Raw genomic sequence first — 26,617 nt, forward strand, 5'->3', positions numbered from 1 at the left:
TAACAAAGCTTGCACAAAAATATTTATTAAAGTGAAATTTTATAAAAAAATTGTTATAATAAAATCTTAAAAATAATGCAGTACGATAAAATTTACAGAAATTAAATTACGAACTCCTTTTAATCCTGTAAAATGAAGATGAATTTTTTCACAATAAAAAAAAGTGAAGTGATTTATCATATGGATACCCTAGAACAAATAAATGCATTTTCCAATGCTTGCCGAAAGTTAATCCTATTGAATGCATGCACACACGAGCACAACTTTTCCACCATATATATTAATTTCAGTTTCACACCAATCGAGATCACAAGATTGTTCCAAGTTTTTTTACATCTAGTTTATATAAATTTAATTTGTAAGGTGTGAGAGTTTTTTTTACTATAAAAATGTCTAAGTTTTGTGAAGTTGATTTGATAAATAAATTTATGAAAAGTTGTGATGGATAGAGAGTTTTATGTAAAAATTCTGATTAATTAGCTTTTTATTGTAAATATTTATTAATAAAATTATGCAAACTGAATTATAATGTCCTTTGTTAACATTTTTGGAATAAATTAACAAGTTGAAGTTATGTATTTAAATAGGAGGGAGGAATCAAGTCTTTTGTTATTGTAAAAATAATAATAATAACTGTTTCAATATATAAAACAAAGATGAGAAATTTGATAAAGAGGAAATAAAGGAAAACATACTAAATCTTTTTGCTAGTTTCCTTGGATACACAAAATGCAAGAAAGGAAAACTAATTAGTATGAGACTTAAATGAAAGTTTTCTGTCTTTCAGAAAGCTTAATGTGTTAAAAATATTTCACTTGGTTTTGATTTGTATTAATTCATCTATTTAACTTTCTCATCATATGTAGGGTCCATTTGATCCCTTCATTTTTAGTAAGGTGAAAATAAATTATACCATTAATTTTTCACCTACTTTTTATATGGATATTCAAAATTTACTTTTCTCCTACTCTCGTCTTTTATTTTCTCTTTTCATTCAAACAACTTAAAAACTTACATACTTTCTAACAACACACAACCATTTCATTTCCTACATTAAATTTGTTTTGTTTAATTTAAAAGTTCTGAAATAAGAAAATACGTTAAAAGTGTTAAAAGTTACACCTCATTAAAAAAATATAAAACTATAATATATATACATAGGTGTACACTTCACCTTACTAAAATAAATTTATAAAAAAATATCAAATACAAATTTCATCTTACTGAATACATCTTATAAAAGTAAATTATGCTTATATAGTAGTAAAACTTATGAAATGGTTATTCTAATAAAATTAGTTAGATACAATATTGTTTCATCGGTTATAAGATGATTTGTATTTTTATATCTAATATTGTCAATATTAAAATTATATTAAATATGTGATAAAAATGACTATAAAAAAAATTAAATGAATAATTTAGTCTTGGAATATAGAAGAAAGTGTTGATAATGATGAGGAACTAATAGTTCTGGAAAAAGGAAACAAGAATAAAAGCAAAACAGTATGAGTTCCATATATATATTGATTCTCATTAATTGAATTGAATTGAAAGAGGAACTGCAAACTAAAGATGAGGATATAATTTATAAATATTAAAATGAAAGGAAAAAAGAATGTGGTTGACTGAGAAGGGCCGAAGAATGAGCGTGTTCTGACCTCAAGAACTGGAGCAGAAGTCATAAATGGATGCACCCTTCACTTTCGGTGGCTCCACATTAATCAAACTCGTGGGGTCCAACTCAATTCAGCTCCCAACCATATTCTCTTACCATTTCCATGCTTGTTTTCAGATTCATCTCTTCTTTCTTCAGAACTCTCACACGCTCTGTCCGTGTACTCTACCACTTTCGTCACCTCCAACTTGCAAGATCCAAAAGCCAAAAACAAACATGGAAATGGGACTCCATTGCCCCACACCAGAGGCCACCACCAAACTAACACTCATCAACGCAGACTCACTCTAACGTTATACCATACACATACTCCTTATTTTTTTATATCACTAACCAAGGCTATATTTTTCTGGACTTATCTTGTTCCAACCATACATAACATTACAGGCGATAAAAGTCTCTTGAATTCTCTTGATCGTGTAGGCTAATTCACCACACTATGATGATATACTCATTTGGTTGTACATAAAACTGAAGAAAAGGAAAAGCTGAAAATGAGAAAAAGATTGAACATGTCAAGAACTAAAGAAATGGAGGAATATAAGCTGAAGGAGAGCCATTTTGCAAGATTGATGAGGAATCATTCTTCTTGCGTTGATGGGTGCTGAGCAAGTTTATAGATAGTATAGTACTATTGAGCCATGAGAATAATATGAAGAAAGGTGGTGATGATGGTAAGAAAAAGTGAGTAAAGAAGGAAATGGGGTTTGGTTTGTGTATGTTAAAAGGGTGGGGTCAAATTGAAATGGTACGTGGAAATTAAAGACACCTTACTGTATATGTAGTGGTATAGTAGTAGGGGTGAACTGGGTTCGGAAACTGTTGAATTAGTTGTGAAGAGGGTTGGGGCCGGTGGGAACTCGCCTCTTCTCTGAGGCAAACCTTGGATCAAGAAGGGGTGGGAGTGGAGGTGAGTTGGGGTGGTGCATTCTTTGAAGGCCAATGCACAAAGAACGTGGTCTGGTGTGGGGGAAAGAATCACAGTAGTGGCTGTTTGTTGAGGAAGTTTGAGGTGGTAGGGTGGTAAAGAAGATGATGAAGAAGAAGAAGATGATGATGGTGAGTGAAGAAAGAGAGATCTTCATGGTGAAGAGGAGGATGAGGAAGGGGGAGGAGAAAAGAGTGATGAGTTGTGGAGATAGAGAGAAGGAGAAAAAAGTGATGGGGAAAAGGAAGAAGAGGGGTGAGGTGGTGGTGACATTAGCCAAAGCCAAGTGAGTGTGAGTGTGTGTGATTGTTTAAATGCAAAGCAAGAGACACATGAAATGATATAATTGCTTTGAAAATGGAGGGGGCCTCACTCTCAACTCTCCAATTAATGGTGTTTTGTCAGCAATCACCATCTCTCATCAAACCAGTCACGAAGTTTATATGGAAGTGTTGGGTTGGGGCATATGCGCATCTATATAACTCTCTGCTCTCACATTCAGACTACATTTCCATGGAATTCAAATGCTTCTGCCTCCTTTCTCAACACCTCATGAGTTGACACACTGCAATTTCAAACTTTAGATCCACTATCAAGATGCTACTGATTTAAACCCTAAATATTTCATAAAATAATAATGAAATTATTTTAGAAACTTCAACCTGTTACAAACTAATTTAACTACTTTATTAATCTTTTTGCCAAAACTAGCCCACAATTTAGATAAATTAGTTTCTAGGTGATAAACTCCTATCTTATAAATTTAGAGATGATAAATTATTTTAATGTTTAGTAAACTAACTAACACAATAGTTGATAAATGTAAAATTATATAAAATAATATAATTATAATTATTTAAAAAATAATTAATTTTGTATTCAACTTTTTAGTACTTTTATTTAATTTTAAAAGTTGCATATTTTTTTTTTATCTAGAAAAGGTTATTTTATTTAAATAAGTTGATCTATGAAGTATTAATTAAATTTAATTTTAAAAAAATCTTAATTTAAATTACTAATACATTGAATTTCATTTTTTACGATTTTTATTGTGGGTCATTTCCACGTAACATCATAACAAATACTAAAAATATGCAACAATAGTTAATTCTGTCTATAAGATTAAAATAAGTATAAATAGATAAACAAAATTAAAATTGATAAAAAAATATTAAAATATAAGAAATAATAGTGAAATAAAATAAAAATAAGTTACAACTTAAAAAGTGGCCTAATTAACTTATAGCTTATAAGTAGAAACTTCTAAAATAAGCTATTTTAAAATACTTACCGATCACTTTTGTGTTAAAACAAACTTATAAGTTAGTAGCTAGTTAACTATGAGGCTCAGACACTCCTCTTAAATGACATGTCTGTGTTAGAGACACGTATCGGACACCGACACTCGTAGGAAATGTATCGGTAGAGTGTCAAATTCATATTGTTAGATTTCTGATAATTTTAACACGATTCTAACACAAATTTAAAAGGAAGAAATACATTAATGTTATAAAAACCCAGACTTATTGTATAAATTTTTATTATGATTATAAAAATAAGGAACAAATCCTTTTGAACCAGCTGTGAAAAACATTTTTCTGTTAAAAAAAATAAAAAACATACTTGTACACATAAATTTTTATTATCAATTTATATAATTTATAATTATATAATATATAAATTTGTATATTACATTTTAGAGATTATAAGTATTTTTGTGTTATTAAACACACTCATAAGTTAAAAGTTTATCTACGAGCAACTAAAAGTTTATCTACGAACAACTAGCTTATAGAGGAGCAGCTAACTTATGGCGTTAAGAAAATCTATCTTATACCTAACAGTTATAGTTTATTAAATTTACCAAACACGCCATTAGAAATGATTCTGCATTTTGTTAGTGGATTTAAGTTTTCTTAGAGATAGTAAACTATATTTTAGCTGTAATCAGCTTTATAAGAAATTTCTTAATGCTTCCAAAGACTTGATTGAAGTGCGTTTGGTTTAAAGGTTTTATTATTTTCAATACACTCTCTGGGACATAAAATGTGGTCTCTTGATGAGTTGGTTTCAACTGGATTTTGGACTCTCTCAACATAAACCAATCATGCATTTATTGACTACTTTTCAATCGATAAAAATGTTTGTGATTTAACGGGAATAACCATTAATGAATAGTGATTTTATTAATACCATATTCAATCATATTAATTAGGTTGTCTTCTCTTTTGTCTAAATTTTTGTAGGTAAATTACGGGACCAAAGCATTCAATATATATTGTTCTAACTTATTTTTTTTTATGTGATATTTAATTGTTCTGAAAAAACTTTCTTTACCCTTTGGTTATTTCTCCGTTTTCAAAGAACCACTTCTTACTCCTAAAAAATGTGATATAACTGGTATGAGTTTACTCAGTCTCGAGTCTCAAGTTTGAAAGTGAAAAAAAATAAATGCCATATGGAAATTTATATACTTCTCATTGTACTATGCAACTCTTCAGTCTTAAGTCTAAAAGTGAAGGGACTTTAAAAGCATTCAGAGATTGGTATAATTTCTCTAATGGCACACAAATCCATCTTTATTCAAAAAATTAAGAAATTATAATACTATATAGAGATAGATATAATTTCTATGATAGTACACTTTTCTATTTTTATTAATCTTAAAAACCAAAAAGAAGTTGAAAAAAATCATCCGTCATCATTTACTAAAACAAAAATTCATTGTAATAGAAACTGCACAATATTGATCACGATTCATAAATTAATAAAAAAATGTACAATTTGTGATGGTAATAAGGTGGTATGATAGAATTACTGAACAATGAAGAAAACAAAAGAGGTTTGATTAAAGAAGTGTGGTAATCCCTGTAATTGAAGTGATGATTGAAATACTTGAATAGAGCCCCACCATTAGGATATGAAGTTGGCTCCAATGGTATATTGTGTAAGTATCTTATCTATTGTCATTGTGTGACATGAAAGCATGAAATGTTAGTACACTCAACGTGCAAGTGAACTATGCTTCGAGTTAGAAGTGTATCCATTCCATTGTCATTGTGTCACGTGGGAGCTAACATTTGTTTTGTTATCTCCAAGAAATACTATTAAATTATTTAGTTCTATCACATTTCATATTTTCTTAAAACATATTTCCTACTTCTGTTCCTATCATTTTTTTTATTAATAAATAATAAAATTAAATAAATAGTATCGGATGTTACAATCCATTTACATAAAAAAAAGATATTTTTTTTCTAAAAGTTCCAACTTATATCCTGTCCTACACTAATATACATTCTAAACTATTCATAACTATGCTACTTCCTAAACATCTTCCTTGTCCTATAATTTCTTTTTCTAAATTTTTTAGGCGAAATTACATTTTAAATCATATGTATTTGATTGAGTTTTGTCTTTCTAGTAAATTAGTTTTATCCAGTTAATAGTTTTAAATGTAAATTATGGTCACAATTTACAAATTTTGCCTTAATTAAACATGCACACCTCCTTATTATAGACTATTACTGACTATTCCACCTAATGTGATTATAGACTACATGTTTCTAAACTTAAATTTAATTAATTTTTAAAATATTTTTTAAAGATATCAAATTGCCCTTTATTTAAGTTATCTCAAAGACTATATTCTTAAACTTATAAAAGAATTTATACATGAATCTTCTTTTATTATGTACAGATGGAATGTTAAAAATGTAATTTGAATGTTTCAAAGAAGCTACTCATGTGAAATCCAAAGCAGAGTATAAAAGCTAAATAAAAAATACCTATTTTCTCTAGAGATTGTCAATTTCAATAAAGGACACTTATTTGTATGGATGATAATGTAGGAAGAAGGAAAGAGAAATTGTGTGGATTTCACCCTCCTTTCTTATCCACTACAAATGACAAGAAATACAATTGATATTATTGTAATATTCATTTTTGCCCTTAACATCATGCACATATAAGATTATTCGCTAGAGTTTGAACCTGATCAACTATTTCACTTTTTGATCATGGAAGTGATAATATCTATAGTATACTACACAAAGATATGAGATTGAACTATCTTGTGCAAAAGTCATTAACATGCTACACTTAGAACAAAAAAAAACTTAGTTGTTGCATAACTTGTAAGACCCAAATATATAAATAGAAGTTAGATGTTGAATTCTTACTTAATCTTAAAATTTTTAGTTCATACAAGTTTTTTCTTTTTACATTCTCTCTATCATAGTATGAGTTTCTGATTTTAGATTTATTACTAGATGAAGGCCTTAAAATGATAAAGTGTTTGAAGTTTCTTGGACAAAATAAAATATAGTTTTGGTAAGTAGTTTTATCTTTGTTGGCATTTTAAAGTTCATTTTGTTTCTCTTTTTCAATGGATATTTAAGGGGAGGAGTTGTCAGTGTTGGTTTAAGTTTTTGGAAGCTTACCTAGATTGTTGAGAGTGATTCACAAGGATCTGATAGATAAAACAAATTTCAATACAATTAAGTGGAGCTAATAATCCTTGTATATATTGATAATACATGGAAGTGAAATGAAATATGAATCGTATGCATTTGGTAAGAGTTTTATTGAAGTGGTAATGATATATTTGTTGTTTTGGACGTAATTATGGTATATATATTGAATTTTGAGTGTATAGATTTGTTGTTGATGATGAAAAAAGCTTTACAAATGTTGTGTAATATGAGTTTGGGTTGTTCTCGGGATTAATATCGCTCGAGCAACATGTTATCACTCGGGTGATGCCTAAACAATGTTCAATCATTATAATTATCATCTTACATTACTCAAACAATTTGTTAGTCTCTCAAGTGACGCATCAGCGCAAACAATGGCTTGCAACTCAAGCGAGAGAGATGTCAAAAAAATTCTCACTCCTCTAAAAGCATACACTAAAAAAGACGATTTTACCGTTACTGAAATCCGTAGGTAACAACAAAAATTCGTAGATAAATCAACATTACTCACAGAAAAAATCCATAGGTAATCTGGGGGAATAGGTAATTTACCTACGGATGATGAGTCCGTGAGTAACTGAAACCGTGGGTAATACCCACCAATCTCATTCTGTAGGCAATACTCACCAATTTCAATTCATAGGTAATACTCACCAAATTCAGTTGTAGGTAATATCTACGTGCACATTACCCACAAACTCTAGTCTGTGGGTAAATCCGTAGGTAATCCTGCATACATCAAAATGTTCATTCAAACATTAAATGAATTGCTTTTAAATATTTTACTCTTCTATTATGAAATATTCAACATATTTTGTTATAATGTGTGGCAAAAACAAGAGGGGGGTGAATTGTTTTCACAAGATTTTCGCAAAGATTGAAAGTAGAGTGAAAAGTTCTAAAAAATCAATCAATTAATTTTCTGTTCAATTGGATAAAATATCAGATTTATTGTTCTTTATGAAATCTACTAAAGAACACACACAAACACTGCAATAGGTTCTTCAAGTCTTCAAAGCAGATTTAGAAGGATCAAAGTATCTTGTTCAAAATATTTAACATATCCAACATATCCAAATTGAACAATCTATTGCCGATTATGTCAATGATCCTATAGTATTCAATACAACAATCAAGCATCATATAATACAACTAACATAAAATAAAACACACATTTAATTTCAAATTCAAACATAACATAATTGCATAAGTGTCTGACATAACGCAAGAATTATATGCATTTGGTATGAGTTTTATTAAAGTTGTAATGATATATTTGTTGTTTTGGACATAATTATGGTCTAGATATTGAATTTAGAGTGTATCGATTTGTTGTTGATGATGAGAAAACATTTGAAAATGTTGTGTAATTATGAGTTTGGGTTGTTCTCAGGATCAATATCGCTCAAGCAACATGTTATCACTTAAGTGAGGCCTAAACAATGTCCAATCATTGTAATTATCATCTTACATCACTCAAACAATTTGTTTGTTGATCAGGTGACATGTTGCATAGCGCAAGCAATGGCTTGCAACTTAAGCGAGAGAGATCAAAAAAATTCTCTCTCCTTTGGAAGCATATATTACTCAAGCATTGGAGAAGAGGCTCGAGTGATATGGCTTGTGGCTCAAATGTTGTTATGAATGCATAAGCTTAGTGGAAAAGAGGTACACATGCCTTGAACATGTTTAAGTGAGGGACACATGTTTTAGGGGCTCAAGTGTTTGTTGAAAACTCAAATGTCCTATGACAGTGGAAGAGTTTCTAGAACTTGTTGGATTTTTTTTTCAAAGAAGTGGTGGTTGCTCAAGCGTTGATCATAAAAATCAACCGATGGACGCTCAAGCGATAAGATGGTCATTGGAACAAGGAATGCCCTAACAGGATGATGAAGCCATGAGTTGACCATTACTAACTAACCAAGAAATTCAGGCTCTTAGGAGGGTTATGAGGAGCAAGACACATGATCTAGTGCTTAGTCAGTCAACCCAAGACCTAGGTCCTACAATTCCTAGAAGACTCGCTAGGATCATTGCATAAAGTTAGGGACTGAGTCATCAACTATTTTCTAATTTTGCATTTCTAGTATAAGTTGCCCTGTATGAATTTGAATACAGAGAAGATACTAGGTCTTGTTTAGGATTAAATGTATCAAAATTGGGCTCATTTAAGCCTAAAAGAACCCTAGGTCAGTTACCACTAGAAATCTTAGGTGCACATGGAGCATGCTTCACCTTTAAAACATGTTAAGTGTGAAAAAAAATGCTAAATGTGTGACTCATGTGATGATATCCATAAGGGGTGTCAATTTTATAGGAGCACATGTGGGAATTCAATTTGAATTCCTCTTCTTTTCACTCTTTGAGTTCTTAGCCAACTATCCTATAAATAGGGTCATCACTCCATTGTATTTTAACATTGAATTTGGATGAAGTAAATGTTGAACCAAGTGGTGTTCAAGCTTTGAAGAATCCAAATCCTTTGAAGGATGTTGAAGCCTCTGCTATGCTTGATGTTGCTGTGCTGGTTTAGTCTAGTTCTGGGGTAGTTTATATGTTGTAATCCACCCTTTGATTAAATCTAAAGCATTAACATTCTCAATCTTTGTGAAAGTAAAATGTTTTCAAACTAAGTTAAAACAACCGATTGTTTTATCGAAACAACCGATTGTTTGTACTTAGGTGTTTTGAGAAAAAGATTGAATTTTTTTTTAAAATGGTTGAACTGTTAAGTACCAAAACAACCGATTGATTCGAGGAAACAACCGATTGTTTGTTTTGGGACCATAACAGAAAAACTGTTTTCTGTTTGACTGAGCTTTAAATGATTTAACTGCTTACGCTCCAGTCATTAAATGCTTTGACCAATCTTTTAATGCAATTTAAGAGTTTGTTAAGATTTGATAACAAACTACATCTTTGAATATATTCAGAAAAACAAATTTGAATATTATTAATTTTTGACAAGTTTTTGCTAAGATTTTTTGAGTTTTTCAAAGAGCTGAGATTGCTAAGAGTTTGTGATTGATCAAAGTGTATGGAATAAGATTATGCTTGTATTGATTTCAGATTATCTTCTGTAACAAGTGTAATCCTTGTACTCTATTGAACAAGTATTCGTTTATGTGTTTTTGCTGAGATTGACTGTGTGTTCTTGAGGGGATCAAGATCAACAATCTTAATGTTGGTGTGTTGACCAAGGAAAGTGTGTTTCTTGAGGTGTTCAAGGTCATTCTCTTGGTTGTTGTGTAAGTGATCAAGTGGTGATTGCTTAGTGGATTTCCTCAGGGTTTCTGAGAAGACTGGATGTAGCTCTGGGTTTGGAGTGAACCAGTATAAACAACTGTGTACAATCTTTCTATCCCTATCTCTTTAAATTCAGTTTTGTTAATTGATAAACTGGTATAAATAACCGATTGTTTCGGTAAAACAACCGATTGTTTTTCCAGTATTGTGCTTTTGCTTTATGTTTTGAAAAACTGAATTCTTAATCAAGATTTTCTTGAAGTATTTTCATTCTAGGCTTAAAAATTTACGAAAATCTTTCTTAAACAATTCACCCCCCTCTCGTTTAAGGCCATATATTCTAACAGTAAAATTGTTTTAGACAAATTATGATACATTGAATTTGAATGAAGTAAGTTGTTATAGACAAATTATGAGAGAAGATATTTCCACTTTTTGAGTCTTATATTGTTTCATTGATTTAAGTGATGACTCCTCTTCACCACTCATCTTGGAAATTCATCCAAGTGGCATGACATACTCTCTCCATCTCCACATAAGTTCCCTTTTCCATTTTTCTTCTTAGTTCAATCTTCCTTAATTGTTTAACTTGTATAATGGTTACTTTTTTATAATGGTCCATATGTTGAATGTGGATTGTAGTTAATTAATAGTTAATGGAAATTGAAATGGCTAAGGATTTCTTTAGGTCTATAATTGAAGAACAAGTGGCCAAATTGTTCTTCTTCCATCGATATGGAAAAATTGTTAGTCACCACTTTCATGATGTATTGAATGCAATAATTATATTGGATGAAAATTGTTTAGTTCAACGATAGTAAAATGACGGTCAACCACATATCCTCAACATTAATATACTTTCCTCATATTTAAGGTAATGATATGTTAACTTTTAGCATTACTTGACATTGATGTATTTTGTCAAGAACTATTATTACAAATAACTATCATTTTGTGATGTTTTAAAATTGTTTATGGGCCATTAATGCAACTCATATTCAAGTTACAGTGTCAAGATCAAATGCTCCTCGCTCCCGTAGAAGAAAAAAATTACCTAATATAAAACGTTTTTTTAAGTTGTGTTTTTGACATGAAATTCACATATGTTCTTGATAAGTGGGAAGAAACAATACCTTATTCAAAGATATTAAAGGATGTCCTTATTAAAGAGGATCCACTAAATATACTTGAAGTTAATTTGGATTTGGTATAATGAGTGTCTTATGAAAATTATGAAACTCTAATTATTATAACATCAATGTTTGTAGAAAGTATTACCTTGGAGATGCTAGAGTTATATTAAAAGAACAAATTATTAAGTCGTATCGAAGTATTAGATGTCATCTTAAAGATTATTTCCAAAGAGGTCCACAAAAGAGTAAGGTTACTCATTCCAACTCCACTAGCCTCTTTTACATTCATCTTCCACATTAGCTATGCCATCTCTTTTCGTGATACAATTATCTTCACAAACACAACACACTTAGAACATACATTTCAACACCTTACATAGTTTCAAGTTAAAAATCCTACTTATGTACTCTTTAAGATCTACACCCCGATATTCAAGTTTTAAAAGGGTAACGGTGTTAAATACACACTTAATTTAATCTAGCAATCGACAATTTTCAACCTCTTTTTTATTCGATTTGTCTAGCTACCTCGGGTGTTAGAGGATGGTGCTTTGTGTCAGTATAAGAAAACCCCTCAAGAAAAGAAGGAAGTGCCTTAGTGGGGCAAACCTTTAAAAAAGTTCCTCTTGAACTACTTGTATCAAGATAAAAATAGGGACGATAGTCCTTTTCCCAACACATCCTTGATTAAGGCCCATGTTGCTTTTTTGGTTGGTTTATAGTTTAAAGAAATAGAAGAATATGTTTGTAACATGCCTAATGCAAGACACAAACAAAGGCCTAGTTGTTGGGAGTAATTGGGCATTCGTAACCATAGTTTCACAAACCCTAGTTTAAAAAATTATATTAGATTTGGTCTAGAGATACAAAAACATTGTAGTCCATAGTCCCTAACTTTAATCAATTCACACTTTTTAGAAATCTAGAAATGCAAACAAACTTAGAACTGCAAACAAACCTACAAACCCTAACCCATATACACAAATTCAGTGACGTGAACTCAAGAACAAAAAATCAGGAATAAAGAACTGCTAGGACCTTTGAGTTTTTTCAATTTTTAGACAATCAAATCACCTGTGAAAAATGCCCTAGAACTTGGTAACCACCCCAACATAATCAAATAAAGTGCATTGTACTTGAACCAACAACTTAAATAAAGTTCTTTGAGCATAAGCTTATACTCTCAAAAAATTGATGGCAAGAACAACAACTCTTAAGAATCTTCGAATTAAGACAATGTGAGCAACAATATGATTAAACAAAGTGAACATAGAAAAGTGATCTTAAATGCACTTAAAAGGCATTTATGATGGTGTAAAGTGAAATGACATTAGTGTTTTCTCAATGTTACTTTCAAGCGGCATATTGTCTCATAATAATGTCATTTTGTTTTTCCCTCCTAATATAATATGATGTTATTCGACCAATATCCATTCTTAAGCTCTTGGCCTTGAAGGCTTGAGCCTAAAGGATTGTGGTTCCTCCAAAATGGTGAGTCTTGTTCATGGACCGAATATAGGAAGCCGAATGTATTTATATCTCAGCATTGTCTCAATAGTGGAATGATGCAACCTTCATGTCACATAGACATGAACAATCATTAATTAGACATGTACACTTAATTTTGATCGTTATTGAATCAACAATGATTTGTAGATACTTTTTCTCGTCCAGATTCAAATCTGTATGTATGCATAAATGATAATTGACTTTAAAGAATGCCACATATAACAAAATCCTACATACACAATGCCATCTAAAATAATAAACTCTATTTTATTTCATCGTGACAAGTTTCACTTCAAAAAAAATAAAATAAAAAAGCTAGTATAAAACTACTATTTTCCGTTACAAAAAGCTAATTTTGAAGTGTTATATTAATTACTTTTAAATCATACTACTAAATTACTACTACTTCTACTAATATTTATTTTAAATGATTCATATAGTAATAATCCGTTCATTAAAAAAACGTTTTTAATCCATTCATATATTTTTTTAATCCACGAAAAGAGGGGGAAAAGTGAGAGGAAATTTTAGAGGAAGAGAAGACAAAAGAAGATAGAAGGATGGAATATGCCATTTGGAATAAAAAACGATGCTTTTCAGTCCCTAATCCTCGTCAAACATAAAAACGAACAAGAGTAATTCCAACATCCAATATTAAAATCCGAATCCGAACCCGAATTTGAATCTAAATCCATCCGACCACCATGATTTCCGATCAGCGCACAGTCTCCTTCCTCATCTCCTTCTTCATCTTCCTCCACTTCCACTTCCCCTGCGCCCACTCCAAACCCTCACTCTCCGCCACCCCCACAACGCTTTCAAAATCCGGCGACTTCGTCAACATCCAATGGTCCGGCATCGAAACCCCCTCCGATTTCGATTTTCTCGCCATCTACTCTCCGCCGACTTCCCCCCACGACAACTTCATCGGCTACCGATTCCTCTCCCAATCCTCCTCCTGGGAATCCGGGTGGGGCAACATCTCCCTCCCCCTCGTAGACCTCCGCTCCAACTACTCCTTCCGGATCTTCCGATGGACCAGATCCGAAATCAACCCCAAGCGCAAGGATCACGACAACAACCCCATCCCCTCCACGCGCCAACTCCTCGCGTTTTCCGGCGAGGTCGCCTTTGAACCAGACCGGGGCCCCGGACAGATCCACCTGGCCTTCGCGGACCAACCCGACGCCATGCGTGTCATGTATCTTTCCCGCAACCCCAAGGAGACCTACGTGCGCTACGGGGAGAAGGAGGACGCGCTCGACGCCGTCGAACTCGCACGTGTGGAGCGTTATGAGAGGGAGCACATGTGCGACGCGCCCGCCAACACCAGCGTTGGGTGGAGAGACCCTGGTTACATCCACAACGCGCTTCTTACGGGTTTGAAGAAGGGACACAGGTATTATTACAAGGTACGCAATTTACAAGGTAAACGACGAAAGTGCCAAAGTTTAAGATACTTTTAAGTTATCTAACAAAACAACATAAACACGCTTTGGTCTCTGAAACTCCATTACTTAATATCAAATTGATCTTTCAAATGTAGAGCTTAGTATTAGCTTAATGATATGATCATTCTGTGCAACTTAATCAGATAAAATGTACTCCTACTTTTTATATATTTACTCGTATATATTTTTAGGGATCAAAATGCCATTTGCCCTTATGAATAACCTTTTTGACATTTCGTTCTTATTTGCATTGGTAGCTAATGTGGTAAAAAAATGTTTCCATGTCCTGAGATTTGATTGTATTGGCTCTACGGCTAATCTATGCTACTACTCTACTTTAGTTTGTGTGCTTTGGTACTACGTTTGTTAACTTTATAATTTTTTCTTTAAAAATTAGAGGTTACTTTCATACACTGTTGGCGTAAACATATTGAGCTATCTATCAATCAGAAATCATATTACGTACATAGATTTTGTAATAACTAATAAATTTATTATTCGTGACAATTTCTAATTGGTTGATATTGGAAAAACCCGTCAATGCACAACATATTACTTTTTCTGAAGTGTATACATGATTTTTAATTAATTGAAAATTTTAAAATTTTTACATTAAACTCAAACTAAATACCATTTTATAAACCTTATATTGAGTCAGTATGTTTCATGGTTACAAGTGAATGAGTTTTTATTTGATAAAAGAATGTATAGTTGCTTAGGATAGTTTTGCTGACGCCCAAGTCAGGTATTAATTTTGCTTTTGTTAGTGCTAAATTGTCTGGTGTTGGTCAATTTCAGGAACACAATTGATGTTTTGCTCACAAACAGTGAGCCCATATGAATGGAGAAATGTAAATTAACTGTTTAGAGTTGATATGTGCCAGGTTGGAAATGATAATGGAGGTTGGTCTGCAACTCACAGTTTTGTCTCGAGGAATAGTGATTCAGATGAAACAATAGCCTTCCTGTTTGGTGACATGGGAACAGCTGTACCATATAATACGTTTGTGCGAACACAAGAGGAAAGCTTATCAACCATGAAGTTGATCCTCCGTGATATTGAAGCTCTTGGTGACAAGCCAGCCTTTGTGTCTCACATTGGAGACATTAGCTATGCAAGAGGTTATTCGTGGTTGTGGGACCATTTTTTCAGCCAGATTGAGCCTGTCGCTTCCAAAGTGGCATACCATGTTTGCATTGGCAATCATGAGTATGATTGGCCTTTGCAGCCGTGGAAACCTGATTGGGCCAGTTATGGAAAGGATGGAGGTGGTGAGTGTGGTGTGCCTTACAGTTTGAGGTTCAACATGCCCGGAAACTCTTCAGAACCAACTGGAACTGCAGCCCCACCAACTAGGAATCTTTATTACTCATTTGATATGGGAGCAGTACACTTTGTGTATATTTCCACAGAGACCAATTTCCTTCCCAGGAGCAACCAGTACAACTTCTTGAAGCATGATCTGGAATCAGTTGACAGGAACAAAACTCCTTTTGTGGTAGTGCAAGGGCACAGACCCATGTATACAACCAGTCATGAAAATAGGGATGCTGCTTTAAGAGGGAAGATGCTTGAGCATTTGGAACCTCTGTTTTTGAATAACAATGTCTCACTTGCCCTTTGGGGTCATGTTCATAGATATGAGAGGTTTTGTGCGATAAATAACTTCACGTGTGGTGATAATGTGGGTCAGAGCACAGGGGACAAAAAAGCATATACTGTTCATATTGTGATTGGCATGGCAGGGCAAGACTGGCAACCTAACTGGGAACCAAGGCCAGACCATCCCGATGACCCAATCTTTCCACAGCCGAAATGGTCCCTGTACCGTGGGGGCGAGTTTGGGTACACCAGACTGGTGGCTTCAAAGCAGAAGCTTGTGCTTTCTTACGTGGGAAACCATGACGGGGTAGTGCATGACATGGTGGAAATTCTGGCATCTGGGGAAGTTGTCAGTGGTAATGGAGACTGTAGTATTGATGGTATTTCTAAAGCTGGAAATGAGATTGTGGAATCCACATTGTCATGGTACGTGAAGGGAGGAAGTGTGCTGTTTCTTGGGGCATTCATGGGTTACATTCTTGGTTTCGTTACAAGTGGCAGGAAGAAGTCTGAAGAGGCCAAGAGCAATTGGACTCCAGTGAAGACTGAGGAGACTTGAATTGTTTATTAATGTTTACCACCTTTTTAAGTAGGTCATGAAGGTTCACATAAAAGAAAAACAAAATGAGATTTCCACTCAGTTTTGTTCAAGACTAAGTTGTCACCTCATATACTTGAGGACATGTCTTTGTATATATGCATTTTTTCTTGCTTAATTATGGCATCTGAGGCCTTTCGTATGACCTTGTGTTGTACATTATTCAAGGTAAAACGATTTGTCGGTTGAGACCATACTGTTGTAAGAAAAAAAGTGTTAAGATGAGTGTACTATTGATACACTAGCTTTGATGTCGCAATAGGAATTACCCAATTTGATCTATAAATTTTTGAATGTCAATTGTTTTTTGATACACAAACTTGGAAAGGAGAGATGGTTCTTGATAGGCAAGCAAGCCGGTTTCAATGAACATACGACATACTTTTACGCAACTCTTACAATCAAGAAATTTTCTAGATTCAAACTCGAATCAATTGTTTATTATGGGCACATAGCACTGCGAAGAGCCAAATCTTGTTTGTCATGTGTAAGTTAGGGATAGAAAAGTAGCAATATTGCGTTGCTGTCCAAGTGGCCATATTCGGACAAGAAATCAGCGTGCTAAATCAAAACGTGGACAAAACTTACTCAAAAAATCTGAATGTGATAGGCAGAAACCCAGAAATATCACAGGGTAATTTGGTCATTAATTGTTTCGTTCGTACGCAGTTTAATAATGATGATTCTTGATCACGAAAGGAAGGAGGACCAACCAACCAGTGTCACCAAAGGGAACGGGGATAGCGACACTATTTTGGCTCGTGTTCAAAACGAGAGTACCGTCTACAAATACCAAGATATTAAAGATAAGAAGAAACAAACACGCGCATAAACACTTCCTCTTTCACTCATTTTTTTGTCTTCCTCTCAAGTCAAAGCAGCATTGTATAAACATTATTTCTGTGCTGTGTGTTGCTATTTTCTTCGAGATGCTTAAGCACTGATTTAAAAAACCTTGCAGCAATGGCTGCTCTACCCTTCTCAACAACCTGCAGCCATTCCAACTCACCTTTACATCACAATTCAAGATCAAGCTTCATAGGTTTCAGTCAAAGAAACAATCTTTGGCAGTTGCTTGTCATCACAAAGTCAATTTCCAGAAGGGCAATAAGAAAGCTCTCTGTGAAGAATGTTGCCAGCGACGAGAAGCAGGAGCTGAAAGATCCACTCACCAAACGAGGTTGCTTGCTTGCTTGCATGTTCGATTACTTTATCACTCTATTTCTTCAGTGATTTCTTTTTGTTCAAATATAATTAAGAAATTCGTGTTTATAATTTGCTTGGTTATATATTTTTCAGTTAGCTTTGTAAGATGTTAGTTTTGGGGAAAAAATTGCTTGGTTTTGTTGATTATTAATGCTTGTTGTTCTTAGAAGTAATAAGTGGGGCACCATTGCCTTGTTCAACGGTAACACTGTTCGAGCATATATCAAATTAAACTGTCAATGCGTATTATAGCTGACCAAAATAGTGGCTTCTTATGATGGCTTACTATAACATATTTTTAGGAGTTGAATTGAATCTTACATTACCAAAGGAAGAATGACTCTTAAATTTGGATTTGTAAAACCTCATTAGCTGAACAAGTTCGGAGTTTATTTACTCAGGTAATAACACTAGAAAATCTTCTAAGAAATATGACATCCAAATACAGTGCCCCTTCGGAAGTATGCTCCAGATTTTCTCCCCATCTTTATGTTTTTATTGAGCTAAAAATATGACATGTAGTAGTTATAGTCTGAACATTGTTTTTTATTTTTCTTGTAAATAAGGTCCTAATTAATAATTTTTTCTTAACATTTGCAGATACTTTCCATGATTTTGTTCCAGATTCTTCATCTATTGCTTCAAGCATAAAATTTCATGCTGAGTTCACCAGCCATTTTTCTCCAGAGAAGTTTGAGCTCAATAAGGCTTTCTTTGCAACTGCAGAGAGTGTTCGTGATTCCCTCATCATAAATTGGAATGCAACAAATGACTACTATGAAAGGAAGAATGTCAAGCTAGCGTACTATATGTCTATGGAGTATCTACAGGTTCTTACTGGGTTTTCTTTATTGAGGCAGAGGTAATTTTCATAATAAATTATTATTAATTATTAATTTCAATTAATATCTTCCTTTTCCTAACTGTGAAGGGTAGGGCATTGCTAAATGCAATTGGGAATTTACAGCTCTTGGGTCCTTACGCCGAGGCACTCAGAAAGTTGGGTCACAATTTAGAGGATGTGGCTAATAAGGTTTATTTATATTACAGTTTTCTTCTCTTGTTAGAAACTATAAAAGTGATTTAATTTTATTTGTCAGTTAGTCCTACAGGTAGCAAGTTGAGCAGGAGTAATGCTTTTTTCTCCATCTCACAAAATTGTTATCTATTATCTTGAGGACTTCAGCTGTTATGTTTTACCGTATCTTTAATAATTATTAATAAGCATAGGCTAGGGTTTCTCTATCCAATAAAATGGTTTCATATTTAATTCCCAAAATCATTAAGATATTATTTTAAAGAATATTTGTATTGAATATGAATTTTAACTTAATTCAACCCTACAAAACCAATTTAAAAGATGAAATTTGCACTCTACTTTACTTTTATATATATATATATATATATATATTCTATTTTATTCATATTGTTAATGTGAGATTAAATCACCACCCTTGATATGGTAATTGATAAGGCAATCTCAAAGGTGCTGCAACTAAGGGCGGCCTAGGAATGATTGCTATTAAATCGAGAAGGAGAAACACAGGAATTCTTCATCAATGTGCTAAGCAAACAACAAAAGTGAACTTGATACCACACTTAATCCAAACCTTAAGACATTTGTTTGTGGGTCTTTCTCTCTCTTACGCGTTGTTCCGCTTGCCTATTTTTACCAACATGGGATTTTACATTCACACTTGCACTCCAACAATCATATCCTCAAGTGTATGCCTTTTCCATATTGATGTTTCCCCTCAAGTGAAAGCTTTTTCCATCCATGAATATTCGATGATAACCTTTAGATCTTAGCTACCACTATAATGCTCTAGAACTTGCACTGACCTCCACATTTTTAGGAGGACTTTTGATCTCCATATATGGATCCATTGTTAGGAAGATTTTGATAGAAGGGATACTCATATTCATCGCTAATTCCATTAAACTCATCTTAGCCAGTCATCTGGTTGAATCATCGACTTCGATACCATGACTAAGGCAGGTTAGGACTGAACTCAAATTAACAAACAATAAAGTTTTCCAGTAAAAGCTATTTATCTTTTATTGAAACAAACTTCTAAAGACTAAGATAAACTGTGCATGGACCGTGCAACTCTTGAGGAGCAGCAACTTTATGTACATACTTTTAATAATTGAGTAAAGTTTCGTTAAATGCAAATTCATGTGAAATCCACAGGAGCCAGATGCTGCCCTTGGGAATGGGGGATTAGGTCGGCTTGCTTCCTGCTTTCTTGATTCCTTGGCCACTTTGAATTACCCTGCATGGGGATATGGACTCAGGTACAAGTATGGTTTATTCAAACAGCATATAACAAGGGATGGACAGGTCGAAGTTGCTGAAAACTGGCTTGAGGTATATTTTATACGCATGGATACATAGTTAACGGCTTGAAGCTACTTTTCATGTTAGGTTAGGCATGCATTGTTCTTTAATTGTTTTATTACTCTTTTGGGTGATTCAGTGGCTATATTAGCAAGTTAGAATTTCTTATGATTCATTGACTGATTTGTTTCTATGCAGATGGGAAATCCCTGGGAAATTCTGAGAAATGATGTCTCTTATCCTGTTAAATTCTATGGAGAAGTTATTCCAGGGCCAAATGGAAGTAAACAGTGGGTTGGAGGAGAAAATATATTGGCTGTTGCTTATGATGTTCCTATTCCTGGATACAAAACTAGAACAACTATAAACTTGCGATTGTGGTCCACAAAAGTTTCACAGGAAGAATTTGATTTGCTAGCTTTTAATTCTGGAGATCATGCTAAAGCATATGCTGTTTTGAAGAATGCAGAGAAGGTCTAACCTTTAGAACAACTGCTGTATGAACAAATGTCTAGTTTCGCCTTGTTACAAATTGAACTTGCACCTTCATTTCATGTACTAACTGTTAGATGAACTTCTTTCTATTAGCACTAACTTCAGTAGACTTCCTAAATGACAAAATGATGCTAATTTTTTTTAGTGTTATATTTCAAGTAGATCTGCTACGTTCTGTACCCTGGTGATGAATCAATAGAAGGAAAGACTCTGAGACTGAAGCAACAATACACACTATGCTCTGCCTCTCTCCAGGATATCATAGCACGCTTTGAAAAGAGGTCGGGAAAGAGTGTAAATTGGGACACTCTCCCAGATAAAGTGGTGGTGCAAATGAATGATACTCACCCAACTCTCTGCATTCCTGAGCTAATTAGGATATTGATGGATGTCAAGGGTTTAAGTTGGGAGAAATCCTGGAATATGACTAAGAGGTGCTTCCTTTTGCAAAACCCGTGTATTCACCTTATATTTAGAAGATATAAAGCCATTGTTGAGATTTCAGCTTATAGCTTAGGCTCTTGGTAGAGTTGGTCTTTAAAAAGATATTGGAGCCTCATATTTCAATTCTTCTCATCCGTTTGTGTTAAATTTCAGCACAAACCAAATGTCTTAGTCCATGCTTTAAGCCCAAATGTCTCTTTCTAAAGGGCAATATTTCCTTTCGGAGAATTGGTGTTTAAAAATATTATTTACATGTAAAGGGTAGTAAGCTTTTTTTCTGAATTTTCCTTTATAATCCTTGGCTTCAATTTTGTTAACAATACTGCTTTTGCTACATTGACCAAGAACCATTGTGCCAACTTAAACAAATAGAGTAGGTTCCTATCTTCAAAATTCAGAGCTTCTCAATAATAAAATTTCTAATATATATTGAGGGCTTTGTTGATTTACTTTCCTATGTAACTACTAGTTTGTTTTTATACATTTTCTGATCCATCTTTTAATGAATCTTCTGTTAGAACTGTTGCTTACACAAATCACACAGTTCTACCGGAAGCACTAGAGAAGTGGAGTTTGACACTTCTGCAGGATTTGCTTCCTCGACATGTGGGAATAATAAGAATGATAGATGAGGAGGTATAGTTGTTAAACATATGTGACTTTGATTTTTAGATTGTCATACTATATATAGTTCTTGGTTCATTTTCCCTTTCACATGTCATTCTTTGTGAAATCTTATCTTAATGTTTTGCATGTTTGCATCACTATCCAGTTGATACATGAAATCATTTCTGAGTATGGGATAGATGATCTAGAATTGCTGCAAGAAAGACTTAAAAAAATGAGAATACTAGAAAATATCGAGTTGCCTTGCTCAGTGATGGAACTACTAAGTACAGAAGAGACTTCAACCGTTGATCCTGTGAAGGAAATTCATGTTGATGATAATGATGTAAAGGCCACTGAAAAAGAAGAAGAAAAAGATGATGATGATGAAGTTGGAGAAGAGGAACAAGAAGAAGATAGTGACAACCCATCAATTGAAGAGGATACAGACAATAAAGTTGAAATGAGGTTCAAAGTTGATCCAAAACTACCAATGATGGTTCGCATGGCTAATCTATGTGTTGCTGGCGGGTTTTCTGTAAATGGTGTAGCTGCAATACATAGCGAGATTGTAAAAGTGGAAGTTTTTAATGAATTTTACAAGGTAACACAAATACTTTCTCTGTTTTCAAGAACATTACTTTCTTGGGATCTCACCTTATGTAATCCAGAAAATAAATTCTCATCAAATTTCATTATCATATGATTTTTTACAGTTGTGGCCCGAGAAATTCCAGAATAAAACAAATGGGGTGACTCCTAGAAGATGGATCCGTTTCTGTAATCCGGATCTTAGTAAAATCATAACCAAGTGGATTGGAACAGAAGACTGGGTAACGGATCTTGAAAAATTGGCTATACTTCGCAAGGTAAATTAATTTAAAATGGTATTTTGAATTAGATAAGTTGTATTTGACATAATTTAACCTCCACAGTTGGACAATGAATACATGTGCATGTTTGACTGTTCATATATATAACTTCATAACGATAGGAAGCAATACAGTTGATCTGTTAGTTAGTGCACTATATATGCATAATCTGAGGTAACATTTTTGTCCTTGTTGAAGTTATGGGATTTTAGATATTGGGAAGAAGTTATATAAGAGAATGAAATATGATAACTAATCGTAAGAGATAGTATCGTAATCCTAATGAAATATGGTAACTGATCATAAGGGATAATGAGGAAACAGGGAAACTACTCTTAGAGGATAATCTAACATATCATGAGCCATTTCCTATATTCTAACAGTTTCTATATCATTTCTTTAAGAATTTTGTTTACCAGTTTGCAGATAATGAGGATCTACAGCTAGAGTGGATAGAAGCAAAAAAAATAAACAAGATTAAGGTTGCATCATTTATCAAAGATAAAACGGGTTATGTCGTCAATCCAAGTGCAATGTTCGATGTACAGGTTGGTTCTGTCACCAACCACTTATTTTCTTTCTTCCAGTGTTTTTTAGTTAACATTTGTATCAAAGGTCATCAAGGAATGGATGTTAGTTATTAGTTCCTTGCTGCTTCAGTAAATCTAGATCAAAAGTTGTTTACTTTTTATAGTTGCATGGGAATTATTTATAGAAACTTATTTTTTTAATAGGCAGTAGCATTATAGAAACTCTTAATTTGATATGGTATACTTTTTTCAACATAAGAAGGGCCCAACCTAGTATGGTTATCTAAAATCTCTACAAATAACATCAACCTTTTGTGAGATATTCTTGCATACTATAAAAGTGTAGCAATCAACCATGCAAATTTTTCTTAAATGCTCTAACAGCACGGATTCAATTTTTACTGGCTAAATGTAGTGATTTTAGTGTATGTAATATTTTCTCCACTAGTACGCAGGTGATTATTAACAAAAATAAAGAAAATCACAAATTGGGTATTGGCCAATTATTTGGCTAAACACGAAAATCCAATCAGTGTCAGCTCAATACAAAAGAAGGCTTACATAAAATCCTACTTGGGAAAGTCGGATAACAGTCAAAATTCTAATGACATGTTTCTTCCTCACTCAATTCATGGTTAGAGAAAGATCTAATATATTCATTTTCAGGTGAAGCGCATTCACGAATACAAACGACAGTTACTGAATATCATGGGAATTGTTTATCGCTACAAAAAGATGAAAGAAATGAGTGCTGAGGAAAGAAAAGAAATATTTGTTCCTCGAGTTTGTATTTTTGGGGGTAAAGCATTTGCAACATACGTTCAAGCCAAAAGGATAGTGAAATTTATCACTGATGTAGGAGCTACAATCAACTGTGATCCGGATATTGGAGATCTTTTGAAGGTATGATTCAACTTAGGGTCAAGATATTTACTCATAGTGTGATGGCCTTTTTAGTCATTCAAGATTTTGGTTGTGTGTGCCTGATGATGGTTAAATAAATATCTATTTTGCTTTATCTCGAATGGCACTCTGTAAATTGTTAATTCCTGGACTGAATCTTATTGGCGGCTTTGACTTTGCTTTCTACTGACCTCCCACACACGGTCTTAACATCTCTTAACCAAAAGAAGAAAAAACCTATCGATGTCATTGTCCACAGATGATTTGGTTTCAGTCTAACATGATAAAAATTTCCCATTAAAAAGTGGAATAAACTAATTAACAGCTTTGTGCTGATATTTCAGCACAAATACAAATATAGGGTGTTGTCTTTAGAAATTTTCAGGTAGTTGGTCACTCCAAGTCTCCAAGGAAAAGATAAAACAATTAGGACAAAGCGTTAAACTAGCCTTTTTTTGGATGAAGACTGATTCTTGTCTCTGTCTAATGTGTAGGTTGTATTTGTTCCTGATTACAATGTTAGTGTTGCTGAAATGCTAATTCCTGGCAGTGAGTTGTCCCAGCACATCAGGTACTTTTCCTTATTAGCAAATATTTATTGAAAATAATTTACTTTTGGTTTACAATCAAACTGGTTGGCTTTCTATTCTTGTAAGTCCTAATTATTTTATAGGACTGATATTATCAACAACTATAGCAGTTTTTGTTTCATATTTTTTTTTGCATGTTTAGCACGGCTGGGATGGAGGCCAGTGGAACAAGCAACATGAAATTTGCAATGAATGGATGCATAGTTATAGGAACTCTTGATGGAGCAAATGTTGAAATAAGAGAAGAGGTAGGAGAAGATAACTTCTTTCTTTTTGGTGCACGAGCTGAAGAAATTGCTGGGCTACGGAAAGAAAGAGCAGAGGGAAAGGTAAATTTTAAAAGAAATAAGAATACATGATTCATCATTCAATGTTTCTTTCACTTTCCTTTCATGTTTTTCTTTCGTAAGCATTGTTTAAATGTAAACATGAAGTACCAGCTACATTAAAAAGCTTGAACAAGTTCAGAACCCTCATGTTCTGGTAATTTGCTCGACTACCATGATGCATTTCCAATATTGGCATGAAAGCAACAAAATATATATAGTCTAACAGTTGAAGATTCACTAAAATAAGGCTCTATAGATCCTTAAAAATATCATTATTGTAGTCAAAATCAGTGGAATTATCATAATCTCACTATTGTCTTGTCTGTGCCAAAATATTTGCAGTTCGTACCAGATCCACGGTTTGAAGAAGTAAAGGCATATGTAAGAAGTGGTGTCTTTGGCCCCTACAATTACGAAGAATTGATGGGGTCCTTGGAAGGGAATGAAGGCTATGGTCGTGCTGATTATTTCCTTGTTGGCAAGGACTTCCCTAGCTACTTGGAGTGCCAAGAACAAGTTGACAAGGCATATCGTGATCAAAAAGTAAGTATTATTAAGGAATTATATATAAAACACTCTAATATATCAAGCACATCATTAACACCTATTATTTCTCTCAATCCCTTTTTTTCTATCACATATTATACCTATTTTTCTCTCTCATTCTCTCTAGTTGTCAATCAGTACCAAGTGTCCATAGATTATTTTCGTAGTATTATCTCTCTGCTACTGAACACAACATGATTTTTTCATTTGCACTTTCTTGTCAAATTTGTTGCTTGAATGGAACACCATTCATACAGAAAATACTACCTTTATTTGCTTGAATTTCTCATGATGTAAAAAAGCATTCATTTGACACATTTCTAACTTCCCTCGTTTGAAAACTAATATAATTTTTGTATTAAAAAGAATTCCACTTTAACTTATGTTTTTTACTGCCACCATTAATCATGCAATCATTGCAATGGTTACTAGTAATGCATTTATGAAGAATAACAGCATTTTAGTTCGTTGTTATTCTTAATATCTGTGAGAAAATCTTAAACGTTACTCAGTTATGGAAGGAAAGGAGTATTTTATTGTGCTTAATGAATAGATATTAATGCAGTAGTAATAATATCAAGCATGCCATATGACTCATGTAGCGATTTAAAATTTCATTGATGTGGGTGCAGAGATGGACAAAAATGTCAATCATGAACACAGCTGGTTCATACAAATTCAGCAGTGACCGGACCATTCATGAATATGCAAGAGATATATGGAGAATTGAACCCTTTGAATTGGCTTGAAAAGTTACTCATGCAATCCCAGTTTTTGGCATATTCTGCTTGCTTAAATTCCATCAAAATTCAAGTTCACCAGCGTTTCAAAGAATATAAGTATATCAGTGAACCTCCTTTATTGTTCTGTGAGAGTTAACATTATCTTCATACATTTTGCTTTGTTACGTCTCAGAAAAAATCATATAAAATTAAATCACTGATTATTTTGTAAATGTTGATTTAAACAATGTAACCAATACGAAATAAAATCAAACTCTTATTCTACCTAATCCGTAACCATTTTGTACAATTTCGTTGTCTAGTCTCATGATGTAGAATTAGCATCATAAGGGGTGCTTACTTACTTAAAGTCATAGTAACCAAACTTCTTAAGAAGTTTCTCAGGGTATTG

General features: G+C 33.4%; 2 protein-coding genes across 5 annotated transcripts; both read left to right on the forward strand.

Annotated features, from left to right (window-relative positions):
• The first annotated feature begins 13,483 nt into the window (after positions 1-13,483).
• Positions 13,484-16,907, forward strand: LOC137811524 (putative inactive purple acid phosphatase 2). Of its 4 annotated transcripts, none has more exons than XM_068613315.1 (2): positions 13,484-14,381; positions 15,305-16,907. In XM_068613315.1, exons 1-2 carry the CDS (start codon positions 13,674-13,676, stop codon positions 16,580-16,582), a joined length of 1,986 nt encoding a protein of 661 aa, XP_068469416.1. In that variant the 5' UTR covers positions 13,484-13,673; the 3' UTR covers positions 16,583-16,907. The 4 variants fall into 4 exon arrangements, with proteins under 4 accessions (XP_068469416.1, XP_090154735.1, XP_090154736.1 ...); XM_090298609.1 differs by having other exon boundaries at positions 13,541-14,397; positions 15,219-16,907; XM_090298610.1 differs by having other exon boundaries at positions 13,542-14,397.
• A 527-nt stretch (positions 16,908-17,434) lies between these two features.
• Positions 17,435-26,495, forward strand: LOC137811523 (alpha-1,4 glucan phosphorylase L-2 isozyme, chloroplastic/amyloplastic). The gene is made up of 15 exons (XM_068613313.2): positions 17,435-17,801; positions 18,428-18,657; positions 18,759-18,860; positions 20,022-20,198; positions 20,367-20,642; positions 20,826-21,097; positions 21,626-21,743; positions 21,880-22,317; positions 22,430-22,582; positions 23,005-23,133; positions 23,782-24,018; positions 24,513-24,589; positions 24,751-24,937; positions 25,280-25,480; positions 26,116-26,495. The coding sequence occupies exons 1-15, from the start codon at positions 17,585-17,587 to the stop codon at positions 26,230-26,232; spliced, it is 2,931 nt and encodes a 976-aa protein (XP_068469414.1). The 5' UTR covers positions 17,435-17,584; the 3' UTR covers positions 26,233-26,495.
• The last annotated feature ends 122 nt before the right edge of the window (positions 26,496-26,617 follow it).

The sequence above is a fragment of the Phaseolus vulgaris genome, chromosome 2 (genome assembly GCF_051622355.1).
Source record: "Phaseolus vulgaris cultivar YP4 chromosome 2, ASM5162235v1, whole genome shotgun sequence".
NCBI lineage: Eukaryota > Viridiplantae > Streptophyta > Magnoliopsida > Fabales > Fabaceae > Phaseolus > Phaseolus vulgaris.